Source organism: Protobothrops mucrosquamatus, unplaced genomic scaffold (genome assembly GCF_001527695.2).
Source record: "Protobothrops mucrosquamatus isolate PMUCROS unplaced genomic scaffold, P.Mucros_1.0 scaffold1399, whole genome shotgun sequence".
Lineage (NCBI taxonomy): Eukaryota > Metazoa > Chordata > Lepidosauria > Squamata > Viperidae > Protobothrops > Protobothrops mucrosquamatus.
In genome coordinates, this window is record NW_015387584.1 from 438,320 (window position 1) to 455,633 (window position 17,314).

Genomic DNA, 17,314 nt, shown 5'->3' on the forward strand with positions numbered 1-17,314 from the left:
ACCTCATACTGTATGTAGGTCTACCTTTACATCTGACCAATACATAATTAATATATATTATTAATAATAATAATATCTCTAAATCACAAGACATTGGCTTTATTATTATTTTTCCCCTCTGCAGTTTGAATATATAAAGTATAAAAGACTAAAAAGAGATTTTCGTAGACATCCCAGCCTTTGAACTACCCAAGAAACCGAAACAGCAGTTTCACTGTCGGGCAAGCTTCCATGCCAGCCGCCTTTCTTTCCTCTAGCTTCGCCTCTTTTTAACCTCACACCCCACCTTCTGTAAGGGAAGACAAAAGGCTCATTCACCCTCTCGTGAAAGATGGCCTCCATGTTTATGTGTCTCCCACCGCCATCATTGATTTCCATACCACATGGTCCGACCAGTGGTGGGATTCAAATATGCGAACAACCGGTTCTCTGTGTGGATGCCGCTTCCGGAAGTCCATTCTGGGCTTGGGTAACAAAAAATTAGCTAATGGTTCTGCCGAAGTAGTGCAAACCAGCTGAATCCCACCACTGGGTTCGACCCAGGCAATCAAACCACGCTCTGGCTGTGGTGCTCCGGCACCTCATGGTTCCTCCTAGAGGAGACAGACAATGCCAGAGGGGACCCCGCTTGCACAGTACCGCCAGTGGGGCATTTTCAAAAACAAACGAGGATAGGAAGGGAAACAATAGGAAAAGAACGCAACTCTGGAAAATCTGTCAAAAAAAAGATGCCGGAACTCTATTCTGGTGCATTCTATGACAAAAAAAAAAGCCCTGAGAATAAATGATCTTCTTGTACTTTCACCTAAAATGTTCAAGGGAACCATGGTTTTGTTATCTATGTTAGATATTCAAGATAACATGATTTGTTTTTCTGATATATGAAAGTTTGCTTATGATGCACAAACAGGACATGCTGTTCCAGAATGTTTTCGACCATATTGCTTCAAGTACTGTGCTCCTAATGACTCTTGAGTTTGGGCAATGATGAAATTATCCTTTTGCTTTGATCCTAAGTGAGAAGCAAATTTCAATCTAATAGGATCTGTCCCGTCTATTTTTCTATAATTGGTAGTTTTGGTTTGTTTGGTTGATTAGGAAGTTGGCATTTTGTGTAGTTTTCTAAACAAAATTTTACTTGGAATAGAGTTAGGGATAATTGGATAATTTCTATCTTAAGATCTACTTCAGGGTTTTTTTTCCAGGTTGGCAATATTTCATGAGTTGGCTGAGATAATGGTATTCCTATCAAAATTCTAGTTCTTTTAGTCCTAATATTAGGTGAGCTTTAGTGACTGAGATACAATTCCTTTGTTTCCAACATTTTAAAGAGTGAGGTGATTAATGAAGTTCAATTTTGTTCCCATTTACAGTATTTTCAATGTATTCCAGAGCATCAGTCTATTTCAGCCTATTTTGCTTTTATGCTTGCTTTCATATCATCTCTTTCTGCTTCATTTGAAGTTTAGAGCGTTCTGGATTATCAATTCTCCCCAGAAAAATTTAGCTTCTCAAAAAATCATTTGTAATAAGAAATTGCAGGTCATACCTGGAAAAGCTTAAATCCATCTCTGCAGTTAATGTTGTAAAACTGAGAATCTATTCCCATTTGGTAATATTTGTGACATTTGATCATTTTTAATCTCATCCTGATGAGGAAAGGAAGATTGGGATGCACCCCACAGCTTCATGTTTTCTAAAATCCAGAAAGAGGCCTGGAGGTCCAATTTTTATATTTAAAGGGTACCGGAAATAACTGGAATATAAATGAGGAGTCCTGTATCTCTGCTATGCAACAGTCTTCTCAGCAGATTCCCTCCCACACTTTTCATGCAGTAAAGATTATTGATGGCATTATTGCTGAACAAAGCATTCTTGTCCAAATAGCTTCCTTTATGGCCCTTTGACTACTATCATGTTCTGTTCTACTTATGTATAGCCCTGAGAAAAGAGAGATTTCCTTGTCTTTTGAGGTAATGATCTCATTCTCAGACATGACCATTCTGCAAGATACTTAACCCTGCTATTATTGCATCTCCATAGGCCTCATCCCTCAATTTCCATGGCCTCAAATGACCAATTTTCCTTGATCTCTAAAATCAAGGCTAAGCACGCCTTTTCTGTTTCTGAACAATACTCTCCAGCGCAAGATACAACATTAACTCTTTCTATTGGAGTTTATTGCTGATTTTAATTACATTTTTTTTAGCTTGAGAGCTGCTTTCCTCTCAGGTGTGGGGAGAGGAGAGGGGAAGAAGAGAAGAAGCATTTTTCCTAAACACTTCAATTTTTTTTAATGTTGTCATTCTGTTTGCAATGAATACTTCACCTGGCTTTCAGTTTAACATTAACAATAGATTGCAAAACAATACCAGGTAAATAAAATGGAGCAATGAACTATCTTGTTTGTTTAGTTAAGTGATGAAATCTCCCCAGTGAGATTGAGATATAGGGATACATTAACAGCTGTCCTCCCACTCAGTTACTGAATGTTTCTTTCACTCTGAAACACGAGCACCCTGAGATTAACTACCATATGATCTTTTCAGTGGAGTAGCTATTGGCTGTACCTTACATTAGATCAATCACTCAATCTGCACCACAAAAGCTCTTCCCATGAAAAAGCGGTTCCCCAAATAGTAGGCAAGTTTTGACAAAGAACCCCAAACTCACTTTTCTCCAGTGCTTTTCCACAATTCTCACGTTTCTCTGCTTGCTATTTCTGTTTGTTTGCTTGGGATCCAAGCTCTTCTAAATGCCACTTTATAAATTAAAATCCAAGAATGAGGTCTTTGTTCCTACAACTGATTAACATGGCCTGTTTATATTGGGTTATCAAAAGCACCTAGTGGTAATCATTAACTGAAAAACATAAACTATATCTAATTCACCCACTGTAAAATAAAGTATGACTGTGGGGACAATGGCCTTTCCTTCTTAAACGTACCATTTAAACTTAGCTACTCCTAGATCCCCATTTTTTTACAGCTGTGTTTTTCCAGGTCATCATATTTATGAGAAAGCAAACTGGGACATAAGAAACTGTGTGTGTAGACATTCTAGATCAGGGCTTTTCAACCTTTTCACCGATTGTAACACTTTTAGAATATGGGAATATTTGAGTGCCACTGGTTGCCTAGCAAGGTGTCAAAAACCTGATGACCCAGAAAAAAGTGATAAAGTACAGGTAGTCCTTGATTTACAACAGTTCGCTTAGTGACTGTTCAAAGTTACAATGGCATTGAAAAAAGTGACATGACCATTTTTCACATTTATGACGGTTGCAGCATCCTCATGGTGATGTGATTTACATTCAGATGCCTGGCAACAGATTCATATTTATGATGGTCACATTGTCCGAGGGTCATGTGATCCTTTTGCAACCTTCTGACAAGCAAAGTCAGTGAAGAAACCAGATTCACTTAACCACGTTACTAATTTAACAACTGCAGTGATTCACTTAACAACTGTGGCATAAAATGGGGCAAAACTCATTTAACAAATTTTTCTCCCCCCCCCTTATATCCTCTCTTCTCTCCCTCCTTTATATCTGCTCTTCTCTCCCCCTCAGCAGGACCCAGGCAATGCCTTGCGCAGCTCCAGCTGAATCTCTGCCTGAAGACTGCGTGAGGCTGCCTGCCACCCCCAAGGCCGCTGCCAATCAGTTGGAGTTGTGCGCGCCAATCCTGGGATCTCAGCAGGACCCAGGCATTGCGTTGTGCAGTTCCAGCTGGCTTTCCCACAAGCCTGTGCGGCACTGCCACCACTTCACCTCATCCACTTTTACTTTTTTTTTTACAGTTTTATTTTAGTGTTCAACCCGCCGTATGCATACCACCTGTCAGGTGCCAATGTACCACCAGTATTACGCGTACCACTGGTTAAAAAGCCCTGATCTAGAAAAGTCACAAATGGTGATCATCCGGGCTACTGCAGTTGTTATAAATACATGTTAGTTGACAAGCACCTGAATTTACATAACTTGTCCATGAAGATGCTGTGACAATCTGGTCATAAGTGTGAAAACTGGTCATAAATCACTTTTTTTCAGCATCATTGTAACTTTGAATGGCTGTTAAATGAAAGATTGCAAGTTGAGGACTACCTGTGATAGCTCTTTAGCTATTCTCTGGACTACCTTAAAAATAAAGGCATGCGAAATTACTATGAAATTATTATGATAGTTTTGATATGCTCAGGACTACACAATTGGGACTGGTAACTTGGTCATTAAGAGAAACAGTGACTGTGCTGATGATATTGTTTCAGCTTTCTTTTGCTTTTCAAACATGTGAGGGTAATGAACATTGCCATCTTAACTGTGACAGTCACTAAATGAGGCACTCGCAAGGTCAGTCAGTCAGTCAGTCAGTCCTCCTGGGCAAATCAGATAGGAAATATGAGCAGACAAACTACTTATACTTTATTGTAAGGCTATATTAACAGAATCTTGCAATTCTAAAAGTACAAATCTCCTACTGGCTTTTTTTTTTTAACAGCCTGATCAATTTAGGGTAGGTTCTTCCTGAGTTTCTTTCTCTTGACTGTTAAGCAGTTTTTATCCGATACAGCTCTTGGCAGCATTTCTTCTCCTCCTCCCTCAAGGTCATTCCCATATACCATTACAACCTATAAATGCAAGAAAGAATGCTGAAATATGAACGGGATCATAATTATTGTGTAAGAGCCAATTTGGCGTAGTGGTGAAGGTGTTGGCCTAGGAGACTGTTTATTTTAATCCTGCCTTAAGGCATAAAAGCCAGCTGAACGACTTATTGGCATCAAATCCACCTGCCCGAGAAACTCCTTTCATTTAGTAAAGAAAATTGGGCAATCAGCTTTACCTGTGCTTATCCTCTAACAAAACAAAACTCAGCATGGAAGTTGCCGAACTGTGAAAAGCTACTTGTAAAAAGCAAATACTTCTTTTTACTTATGAAAGGGATGTAATTCTTGCTCTTACAACATATTAAGAAATTCCTCAGGCGTACCTTGAGATACGAGGCCAAAAGAACCAGTTATCATTTGAGCCCAATAGTTTGTATGAACTGGCCCCAAGTTTCTAGACCTCATTTTTAAAAAGTCTGAAAAGTACAACTAAATTTGCTCCCATACGCAGATGCTAAATTTTAATCTTCAGGGAAACAGCAGGCTTGTATAATAGTCTGCATTTTGTTTTGATATTCTCATTATCTTTATTCTTCTAGTAAAAAAAGGGGCACAGATACATAGAAAATGCTATGTACGTATGAATTCATGCATATGTAGCTTGGCCAGTCTCAGTCAACAGTCTAATCTTTGTGTAACAACTTCAGATACGCAAAGCAATCACCTTCACATTGCACCTTTTGTTTGTGTAAAACCTTTGTGTATTGTTAGCCCAGTAGATAACATTGTCACAAATAGATATAACTTTATGGTGATTAACGTTCTACAATACAGGTAGTCCTTGATTTACAACTACAACTGAATCAAAAATTTCCATTGCTAAGCAAGACAGTTAAGTGAGTTTTGTCTTGCCACAAAGTGAATCACTGCAGTTGTTAAGTTAGTAACACAGTTGTTAAGTGAATCTGGTTCCCCATTGATTTTGCTTGTCAGAAGGTTGCAAAAGGTGGATCCCATGATGCCAGGACAGCGGAACTGTCATAAATACATGCCAGCTTCCAAGTTTCTAAATTCTGATCACATGACTATGGGGATGCTGCTGCAATGGATTGTGCGAAAAATATGCCACTTTTTTCAGTGCTGTTGTAACTTTGAATAGTCACTAAACGAATGGTTGGATGGTCAGGGACCACCTGTAAAAGGAACAATCCTGAAAGTAATTATTTTACTATTCTGATTTAAGAACTTGCAGGGAAAATTCTGCATATCTCATAGGCAAAGCCAGAAGGAACATCACATTTTATACATTATGATTTATATATGTTAAAGACCTCAATATACATGGATTCAAATAAGCAACCACAATTAGTTGTAGTTTTTTAAATGAATAGAAACAGGTTCATACGCCCAACTTTAGACAGCAATGGTTATAACCCAATAAATATTTTGCTTCCTTGATGGAGAATAGCTGACAAGGAAGTGCAGGATAAAAAAAAAGAAGAATGTGATATGGATAACATGTTCTCACAATACTCAAATGTCTAGTCCTTATAAAAAGATTTAGTTGTAAATGTATTTCTACATCAGTAAGATTTCCCTTAATTAAGTATACATTCTTCATATTTCGTTACATCCACCACAGATCAGAAAATGTTGAAAACATTAATATTTGGATATAAATGCAGCCAAAAGTCTTTATATTTTACCCAAAGAATCCCAATGTGCCATGCTGTAAATTGAAACTGACACAAGTGACATCCACCATTCTCTATAAATGTAGTCTTCTACTTACAACAATTCATTTAGTGTTTGTTCAAAGTTACAATGGCACTGAAAAAGTGAGTTATGTTTATCACACTTATAATCGTTGCAGCATCCCCGTGATCATGTGATCAAAATTCGGATGCTTGGCAACTGGCATGTATTTATAATGGTTGTAGTGTCCTGGGGCCATGTGATCACTTTTTGTAAGCAGGCATAGTCAATGGGGAAGCCAGTTTCATTTAACAACTGTGTTACTAAACAGCTGTAGTGATTCACTTAACAACTGCAGCAAGAAAGATAGTAAAATGGGGCAAAACTCACTTAATAAATATTTCATTTAGCAACAGAAATTTTTGGGCTCAATTTTGGTTGCTACACAAGAGTAAATGCATTTTATTTTGCCATACTGCGTAGAGCAAGAACCAGAAATCTATCATCCTTTGTTTAATATATGCTTAAAATATATGTCGTCCTTTGTCTAGTAAAGATCACAATTCTGTTATATTATGAAAGTCAGAGGAAGACACTGACAGTTTTTTTTTTAAAAAAATCCCATAGACAACTCCACTAAAAAACCCAACCCAAGCTACCCAGATTTTACCAAGTCCTCCACAATCAACATAACCCATGAAGCGATTTGAGGGACCATATATTTTTCCTCAAAGCAAGTTTTTTTTTAATTATTATTTTCTTCTCATGGTTAAAGAAGAAAGATAAGTTCTGGAAATTACAAATCATCCGGAAGCTGTAGATTTTGTAATAATATCCCAGCTGTTCTCCCCACATTTGTTCTTTTAATACCAAATCTATGAGAAGAGAAATTATTCGGATACAATAACATATTTTGCAGGAAGGGTAGGGAAGGTCCTCTTGCTGATTGCAAGAGACGCCAATAGAGCAACCTCTCTTTGTACACTGGATTCTGTGTCTCAACTTGTGCATTTCAAGAAGTCTTTCAATGTGCTACAAAAGAGACTTCCGCTCTCTTATTGCTTGGATGCTTTAGGTTGTGCCTGGGTGTTCTGCAGCAAGGCCAGCGTGTCTCGCTTCTCAATACGCCGCAAATGTTTCTTCTTTGCACGCTTCAGTTTTAAGGGATTTCGAATCTGAAAAGAAAAGGAGAAATATTGGTCTTATCTCATGTATACCTAAAACTTAAAAACTTTTTGAATAGCAATCAACCAAGCTAGAGGTTTCCAGAATGTTACTACTACTAGTTTACAAAATTCCAACAGAAAACACAGTTTTTCCATAGAAAAGAATGAGTATTAAACCTTTGTCAAAGGTGCCTAAATCAAAGGAAAGCAACAGATTGAACTTTACACACGCAAGAGGAGGACAAAGAAAATGTAGAAGTAGGATTGGCACATGCCTGCATCACCACAAACAAGCTCCTTCATCCACAAACTGTCATCTGGTAACGGACATTCCACTTGTCAAGGATAGAGGGAGCCAACCCATCATCTCCACATTTTTCCTTTTCCTGAAACGTTCTGTACCCCAAATAGCTACTATAAGACATTGTAAATAAAAAGCATCTTTTCCCCTTTCTTCTAACTTTTTATGCAGAAAGCAGAGAAAAATCATTTAAATATATAAGACCCTTAATAAAAATGATAGGGATTTACAATCATGTTCATATGGTACCAGATTGCCTATGAGGATCCACTTGTACTGCTGTATGACTTCCCATGTTTGTATGCCTCTTGGCCTTTCCTATGTTGCTAAATTGATGGTAATGATCTCCTAATAGTATGAAACTCTGAATAATCTTGGTAGTAAAGTATTAACAATGAAACATAGCTGTCTGCTTGGACTCTGGAACTAGCTTTCACACTTGGATCAGAGCCCGGATAATTGAAAGAAATGGCCAGGTGAACTCCAGTGACACACTTTCATTACCAGTTCAATTCAAGAGGCAGATGTTCTCTACAATGGATCTTATCAAATGCCTTTGAAGCTCCCCTATTCATGGCTTGGTCCAAATCCTAGCATGCATCTCTCATGTTGGCTCATTCTCAAAAGGAATCTCTGTGGCAAAAACGTAGGAACTTGGTTCAAGCAGATTTACATGTAAAGTTAGCAAGTCATCTTTCCATTTAAACTCAGCCCAGGAGACGAACTTAACCTCCAGAATCCTATCCACCTTCCTAATGCTTCAGGCTGGGAGGGAGAGAGCCAAAGTCCTTCAATCATGGCTGCAAAAAACCAGCAGCACATCAATATCTTGATCCCAAATCTATTTACATCTATGAAAATCTATTTACATACAACTATTGTACAATTTTACTTGTTTTGGATTGCCAGCGCCTCATATTGAGGCTCTTATGCTCTCCTTCCCCAAGAAAAATTAAACGCAGTTCCATTCCACCAAAAGATTTCCCATCTGAGGCAACAGAGAGTGATATAAAATTTGTGTAGTTATTGGATCAATAATTCAGCCTCCAGTTTTCAAAATGCTCCTCCTGAATGGCAATGAAGAAGCATAACTTGTTAAGTAAAACATTAACTAATGATGAAATGCACTCCACTCTTCTTCAACCAAGGAAGGAAGTTTTCTTTCTGGATGAAAATAACTTGATCGAAAACTCACCACTTGTACAACCTCCGCTTTCCTCTCATTTTCTAGTCTTCTTTTTAAGTTATCCCTCCTTCGCTGTTTTTTCTCCTGAAAGGGGGAAAAAAATCATGCATGCTATCTTATATGTCCCAGCCAAAAAAATAAGACCAAACAATTTCAAAAAATACAGAATATAAATACTGATAGAAAAAACAGCATATGCAAACATCTTTATGAACCCAAAAGCTGAATTTATTAATGAATCTCAATACTAAGTAGAAAAGTTATATAATACCAGAAGAAAGTTTTACTGAGTTGCTTATTACTTGAAAAGTTCTCACTCATCAAACTTTTACAGACAGATAAACTGGAATAAAAGTTACTACTTTATGAGGTTCTCAGAAGTTTCTTTTAAGCAGAACATGATGTGACTTTAGAATCTAGGTGCTGAGACCTTCACTGTAATGAACAGAACATTTGTGGCATTTATGTAAGACAAAGGTAGCTCAAATCAGCACCAATTTTTTTTAATAAAGAACTTGAAAATTGGCCCTAATGATTCTTTTATTTGAATTGACTGAATTGGGGGGGTGTTTTTCAGACTGGCACATGTCAGCAGCATCTGAGTAGCAACAACATCAAATACAAAAATTATGTCATGACATCTAATGCAAGTGTCATTTACCCCATCTTTCCCCCATGGATGGCCATGTTGTATATTATGTGATTTTGTTTATGATATAAATAAAACAAGCATGAAGCTCTGGTATTACATTTTCCCTCAGTCTTTCTTAATATATAAGTACTGAAGCTCTATTAACATTCAATAGCAAAGATATGCACAAATTCATATTCTGCTTTACAAAATAATAGCATCATCAAAGTTATGCATGTATGCCTGAATAAAAGGGTAGCAGTCCTATTTTAAATTTTTAATAAAAGAAATAAGTACAAAACTAATTCAAAATAGCTATAACATATTAATCTGCAGGACAAAGGCATATGCATTAGATATAGCAAGAATTTTGTTCACAATTCTTGTACAGTGTCAGAACAGAGGGTGTGAGTTCAACAGACTAAAGCCTAGTCCTTTCCTGCTAATTCAGTCCATAACTTAAATTAGAGTGACAAAAAATATTAGTGAAGATGGTGTCTGGGCAGAGATGCTTGGGGATACATTATAGTTACTTAATAATATTATGGATATATTGCTTCCAGAAATTTGAGAGAAACATATTTTACTTACCTCACGCTCTCTTTGTTTTTGTTCCTTCAACTCCTGGGCAAAATCTTTGATTAGCTTCTTTTCCTGACGGATTTTCATTTTCTGTTGCCAGGAAGTATGTAAAGGCTTGTCCTGGATCATGTGGGAAAACCTAGGGAGATGGGGAAATTTACATCCTCAGCTAAAAATAAGAGGTTAGCTTCAGCACTAGATGGTATCATCTTGTGAGATAGACATAGTGTGCCTTAATAAAGCCTTACTGAATAACTAATACTCAGATAGGTGCAATACACTAAGCCATAAACTACAACTAAACCAAACAATCTTAGTAATATTTAGTATATTGTGTGAAGCAAATCTATGATAAGAGTCCTGCGTACTCTTACTTGGCAAGGAGTTCCAAGTAAACAAAAGCTTACTTTTGCACATCAAAAACATTATCATCTTATATATAAATAAAAATGTAAATGTTCGTTTGTTCAAAATCTTAAATCTCCGAAAGTTCTTCACTGATTGCTTTGAAATTTTGACACGTTGCATTCGAATACGCGCGTTTTTATATACCTATATTATATAGATGTCACACCTATGACAAGTAAAAACATGCTTTTTTTGAAAAAACAGCGCCATCTGTTGGACGTAAAAGCAACACACGCTTTTACCAGACTGACCCACAGCAATGTGTGGCCGGGTACAGCTAGTAACAAATAAAAATGATATTAAAAACACCCTATGATTTTAATTTGGGTGTGCCACCAAAGGTTGGTTATTCAATATAAACCCTAAATATACTCAGTTTGAACTGAGGATGAATATCAATGTTTTATTTTATTTTTGTAACATTTTAGTGTGCATGCCAAATAGATATAAAATGCATAAAATAAACTCTGTCTAGGAAAACTAACCAATACACAGTATTTCTGTTTAACAAAGCGGTATGAAATACACATAAACGGCAGCCCATTTCTCTTTAATTCAAAGCAGCTTTAAGATGTGTGGACTTCAACTCCCAGAATCCTTGCTGGGAAACTCTGGGAGTTGGAAGTCCACTAAAGTTGCTGATGTTCAGGAAACCCGCTCTTACTGCTCCCCAAGATGCTACATCCGATCACCTGGCGACCAAGATCGCATTCTTACCGCTTTTTGCCGGGGTCTTTCCATACCCGCCCAGATTTAGGCTTTCCTTTGGGGATAGGTGGTGCCTCCTTCCGCTTCTTACCCAAAGCAGTTACTTGCAGCTTCCCAGATCCAGGTTCCACTAAGGCGACAGCCCCTTCCTCGTTTCCCAGCTGCTGAAGTTGCTCACCCCGTTCCGCCTCTGGAGACAGTCGGTCGGCTTGCAGCCGCTCCTCGGGGATAAGCGCTGCCATCTCCTTCCTTTCTGTCTCTTTGCTAGAGAGTCCCAGTACTCTCTCTCTCTCTCTCTCTCTCCCTCCTTCTCCCACCCCACGAGGAAGACTCCAGTAGGGCCCTTTCGGATGACGTCCCATATGCGACGCACGCGGATGCGCAGATCTACGAACGAGATAGCGTTCTTTGCGGCAGTACTCCGCGAATGCTGTGTTCATTGGAAGTTACATAAGTTACATAAGTTACATAAGCTAGAGCTCTTCCTTAGCTAGAAAAGAGGGTAAGTTTCACTTGTTCTTGAATAGAACTTCCGGTATTCGCTGCTTGTTAGTGGAATCCATATGCGGGGCAAGAGTGGTTAAAAATCCAATACAACAGTCTTCGCAATGTAAATACCCTATAAGTATTTTGGGAATAGTAGGGCCAGAATTCTGAAAGGCATGCTGGCTGGGCATGCTGGGCTTTGTAGTAACGATACATCTGGAAAGCGTTTGGTCGGGGAAGCTCCATTAAAAATACCATTATAAACTCAATGAAAGCTGATAGTTGAAAGTTTTTTCTGTTTTGCAGGGCTTTAAAACAATTGTCTAGAGTTAGAAGTATAAAGGATTTTTGATAAGGGTGTTGCTTATTTTTCCTCCCTTTTTTGAAAGAAAAATATGGTGAAATATTTTTGGTGAACACCTAATAATTAAACAGTGACAGTACGATCAAAGTTAATACACAGTATTGATTAAAATACATTAAAAGCAGATAGATCAATATAGTAGAACATAGAACGTAGTATTAATATAAGATTAAGTCAATCCTTTATTTTCTTCCTGGTGTATATGATTTGGGCTGATCTCTCTTGAGACTTTTAAACTTTCACATTGTCCTTAATTTAAAGAGTTAAAACAGAATAGAAATTAAATCCACTTTTGCCATGAAACTAATGCATTCATCAGCAACCTACCTGAAATTTAAACATATAGAATAAGAGAAGTTTCAGGCATTGTTTGACTGTTTAGATAGAAGAATACAAATTTTAATGGGCATTTAATATGATCTTTAATATGATCTTTAATATGATCTTTGTATTTAGTGTATGTTATTTATTTTCATTTGATTGAACTTAAAAGTCTGCTTTTAGCAGTTACATTTTCCTTACTTGATTCCTAATTACTAATTGAATTTGGAATATACCATTAGGGGAAAAAATATTTTTGTTTGGTCAACTCTTAAACCAGGAATACCTAGTCATCCCTGAACCTCTCACTTCTGATTCTTGGCTGTGGAAGACAGTTGTGGGGAATCAGTATAAGCATATTAAAGACTTCAATCAATGTTTGATGGCTTCAGCCATAGTTACTGTTGCATTTTTATATATTTATATAATATATGCAAAACAGTATTTTGAATAACATTAATACTATAAATGTCTAAGAAAAGGCAGTTCCTGTTGCTTTGGCCAAGCTACTTTGAACTTAAAAGTTAAAATTTGAACTAATTCATTTATTGAAAGGAGCACTTTCCTTATTTGTTTTTAATAGGAAATTTGTCTTTGAATTCATTGGAATTTGCTATTTGTGTGAAAAAGCAAAGAATGTAAAATTTATTTTGAAAATTTGCCAAATCTGATCAAACTACAAGTATGATTATCCTGTTTTCTGTATTATACGTGAGAAACATGTGAACTTGTCAAAAGAAAATGAATTTGACATCATTTTGATATTCTATTCTAATATTTCAAACATTCAGTCTTAAACGTAGCACAGAGAATAATGTGGCACAAAGAGTAATAAACTGATAATTGTATAAATTTGTATGGATCATTATCCACATTATGAGATGCATGAATTTGTTATGTTGTTACATATTATGTCTAATTCCCTGGAATAAAGTTATTAAGATAACTAGAAGTATCATTTAATTTACTTTTGATATTTTAAACCTATCTTTGTTTATATCAATCTAAAGTTATATATTAAAAATAGAATATAAAATAATGCAATCAAAATAAAAACTGAAACTAAATTCCATACCATTTCCTTGAGAACCTTTAATCATGCTTCTGGTGAAGGGAATCTTCAGAAATGTGTTTCTTATTGATTTAAATAGAACAGAACAGAACAGAATAACAGAGTTGGAAGGGACCTTGGAGGTCTTCTAGTCCAACCCCCTGCTTAGGCACAAAACCCTATACTATTTCAGACAAATGGTTGTCTAATCTCTTCTTAAAAACTTCCAGTGTTGGAGCATTCACAACTTCTGGAGGCAGATTGTTCCACTGGTTAATTGTTCTAACTGTCAGGGAATTTCTTCTTAGTTCTAGGTTGCTTCTCTCCTTGACCAGTTTTCATCCATTGCTTCTTGTCCTGCCTTCAGGCGCTTTGGAGAATAGCTTGATTCCCTCTTCTTTATGGCAACCCCTGAGATATTGGAACACTGCTATCATGTCACCCCTAGTTCTTCTTTTCATTAAACTAGACATACCCAATTCCAGCAACCTTTATATGTTTTAGCCTCCAGTCCCCTGATCATCTTTGTTGCTCTTCTCTGCAAGTAATTGGTCAGATTAACTAACAGGAGAGGCAATTGCCTGAATGAGTCATTGAACAGCAAGTTATGATTTGTCAGACTCAGAAATAAGATTGGTTTGGCATGATTTTTTAACAAACCCATGCTGGCTTCTAGTTATTTTGTTTCTAGATGTTTGCAGATCTGTTTCTTTATGAGCTTTTCCAGTATCTTCCCAGGTATTAATGTTAGGCTGATTGGTCTATTTTCCAGGGTCTGTTTTTTCCCCCTTTTTTGAAGATGGGAAACACACCAGCTCTTACGATATGGTACAACTATTCTGAGATAACAACTGCCAACTCCTTCAGAACTCTGGAATGTAATCTGTCAGGTCCTGGTGATTTATATTCATCAAGATCAGACAGGTGTTGTCTTATCATTTTCTTGCTTATTTTAATTTTTATTTCTAGTCCGTCTTTTATGGTTATGTTTTTGATAGGTTGGGCTATAGTTTCTTTTTATGTGAAGACTGATGTAAGGAATGAGTTAAGCAGCTCTGCTTTCTCTCTACTGCCTGTTACTTCCTTGCCATGTTCTCTCTTCAGTGGACTGACTGTTTCCTTTACTTTTTATTATTTATATGTTGAAACTTTTTTTTAAAATTATCTTTGACTTTTGTTGCAAATTTTTGTTCATTCTGAGCCTATGCTTTTCTGACTTCATCTTTGCAGATTTGGGTTATCTGCTGATATTCTGCCTTGGTATGTTAACTTAATGATTGAGTTAACATAAGGTGTCTGTCTCATTCCATTAAAGCTAATTTAATGGGTACTGGTTGCAATCTTGGGGTAGAGAAGCAGCAAATTTCTTCAGCATACTGAATGCTTTCATAAGTTGTTAAAACAGTATACAGAACTTTGGGGTTCCTACAGTCTCAATCATCATACCCAAGAATAGAAGATTTAAAATTGGCCTGTAATTATTATAAAAAATCTTCTCTTTTCCACATATTTTCATATTCTTATTATATCTTCCTCTTTTGAGCAGTTAGGAACATATTCCACATTCAGAGATATTGGTTGCCTGTCTTAATCATGATGCCTGAACTAGAGTGGCCAACTAGGAAGGGCAAGGATTAAACAAATGGATGACCGCCTCATCTCTATATATACCCTCTCAATGTCCTCAAAAGCTGCAGGCTATGTGAACCTAACAAGCAGTTGTCAATGTTACCTGTGATTTACCCCATACCTGGAATCTAATTTGAGGTAATCCCTGTTGACGTAGCTTGCAAATAAAGGTGAAAATTGCTTACAATTAACCTCTGAAAGTTCTAGCTCTTTCCCCCTTACATCTTGCTGGAGATGCTGTGCAATGTGAAAAAAAACATCAATAGCCTGTTCATCTAGATACCATGGAGGCAAGTAAGCCCTGCATCTACTACCCTGGGTTAGGATTTCAAATGGGCTTAAAATAGGGTCCATTTTCTGTTCAATGTGATTCATTACAAGACTCCTTCATTACAAAGGAGTCTTTTATATATCTGCTCTTCTACATTTGAACTATTATGATTAATATAATTGGGATATTATTTTACTTAAAGCTGTCTCTATGAAGAAACAAGAGGATATGGATTGCCTCTCAAGATTTATTAGGTGTATTCTGTAACACCAGATTTCATCATATTGTGGATCTGCTGGCTATAACAGGAATTATCAGAACATGAGCTTGCATAGAGAAAAAAAATCCTCAGGAAATTTTTACCTTACATTTATTAGCACACTTACTCACACAATGGTATTTGGTTATGTAATCTGAATACAAACACTGAGTATAATACAATTATTCAGGAATAGTATATAAAAACATAGGACTCCATAGAGATCCCAATTCAAAAATGCCCGGGAGATTACTGTATACAGAATATACAGAGCACCTGCTAGGAACTATCTTAAAGCAAGTGTATCTTTTGCTGTGTTTTGCTGCTGCTCTCCATAACTGATACATAAACCTGGGAAAAGATTGTTTAATTTACAGTATTCCCAGCGAGTGCTACAAGTGCAAGCACATGTTCCTTTCAGAGCTGGATCTTTGAATAATCCTAATAAGGGATTAGAAAATTGACTTACATTAAGGACAAGAAATATTTCTGATAATTAGACAAATGCTAACATACTTTCTCCAAAGTAGTATTAATGCAACTGTTAAGAATAGTTATTTCAATGCAAATATCAATGAGAACATGGCAAGTCATATTTACATAGTTTAGAAAACTAAAGGCACTTGTTTCCATTACAAGAAGCACCCATTACTATGTTAAAAAAACGAACAGTAGAAATGGAGGCACTCACAATGTTTACTCAAGCACTACATCTGGGACCTGTCTTATTATGAAAGAGGCCTACACAACCCCCTAAAATTCATGATGATTTTGAGTTGAAGCACAGATTGCTTGGTGAAATGGCTCTTCATTTCACAGCTTTACAGGAAAAGCTGTAAACATAATGTCATTTTACTTGCATTAAAATACTTGCAATAGATGTCATGAGATCTAGGAGGTAAAGGATACAATCCAGAGGTGTAAGAGGCAACTCAGTCCAAATATTATGTGTGAGAGAAAGAGGGCGAAAACAGCCCTTCCCTAATCTTTCACAGAGTATGGTAGATACAGATAGTAGCCTGCTCAGTCTGGCAAGATTCTGTCTATAAGTATGAAATACTAAAGAACTCAGCTTGGAAGAATCACCATGTGTCGTTCTTAGTTTTTAGGCCTGGCATTACCTTTGTATATATCAACTGTGAAATTTAAACATGGGCAGGCACAAAAGTTTCTCTAAAACTGAATTGAATTAAAAAGTAAGCATTTCATATGGGAATAGCTTGTGAAGACAAAACAACCAAGTCTTTGTGAAACAGCAGAAAAATTCATCTGATCAAAAGAGACATTATCAATCTGAGTGGTTATATTGGATCTGTGGGCCATTTAATGTATTCATGAGGATGAAATACTAAACCTTTGCTACAGAAAGTGGGGCAAGAGAAGTGTTTGGGCAATTCCTTTTTTGCTGAATGCCTAAATTGGCCCATAATCATTTGTTTCTTTTGCCTTCGGAAATAATTCTGTATGACGTCACAGTGTGGTCAGGGTTTAAGAAATTCAATTCAAGCTCCTGATAGGTTGCTTCAGTGCCATGAATTGAATGATTCCTCCTTTGGCAGGGATGGTCTTTTTTCCTAAAGGCAACACATCACTGCTAATTAGTTGATAACGTATTTCCCATTCTCTTTTTTATTATCTTTAATAAACT

General features: G+C 36.8%; 1 protein-coding gene across 1 annotated transcript; it reads right to left on the reverse strand.

The window, feature by feature from the left end:
- Window positions 1-7,157: 7,157 nt before the first annotated feature.
- CCDC86 (coiled-coil domain containing 86) lies at window positions 7,158-11,647 on the reverse strand. The gene is made up of 4 exons (XM_015821773.2): window positions 11,295-11,647; window positions 10,179-10,308; window positions 8,966-9,040; window positions 7,158-7,478 (listed from the first exon to the last, which is right to left on the reverse strand). Exons 1-4 carry the CDS (start codon window positions 11,645-11,647, stop codon window positions 7,359-7,361), a joined length of 678 nt encoding a protein of 225 aa, XP_015677259.1. The 3' UTR covers window positions 7,158-7,358.
- Window positions 11,648-17,314: the final 5,667 nt, after the last annotated feature.

Excerpts from the sequence above, each read along its gene's own strand:
- CCDC86 (XM_015821773.2), bottom strand. The coding sequence starts at position 11,647 with ATGGGACGTCATCCGAAAGGGCCCTACTGGAGTCTTCCTCGTGGGGTG. Across the intron at positions 9,041-10,178 it reads AAAAACAAAGAGAGCGTGAG|GAGAAAAAACAGCGAAGGAG; the intron begins GTAAGTAAAATA and ends TCCCCCTTTCAG. Across the intron at positions 7,479-8,965 it reads AAGCGGAGGTTGTACAAGTG|ATTCGAAATCCCTTAAAACT; the intron begins GTGAGTTTTCGA and ends TTTTCTTTTCAG.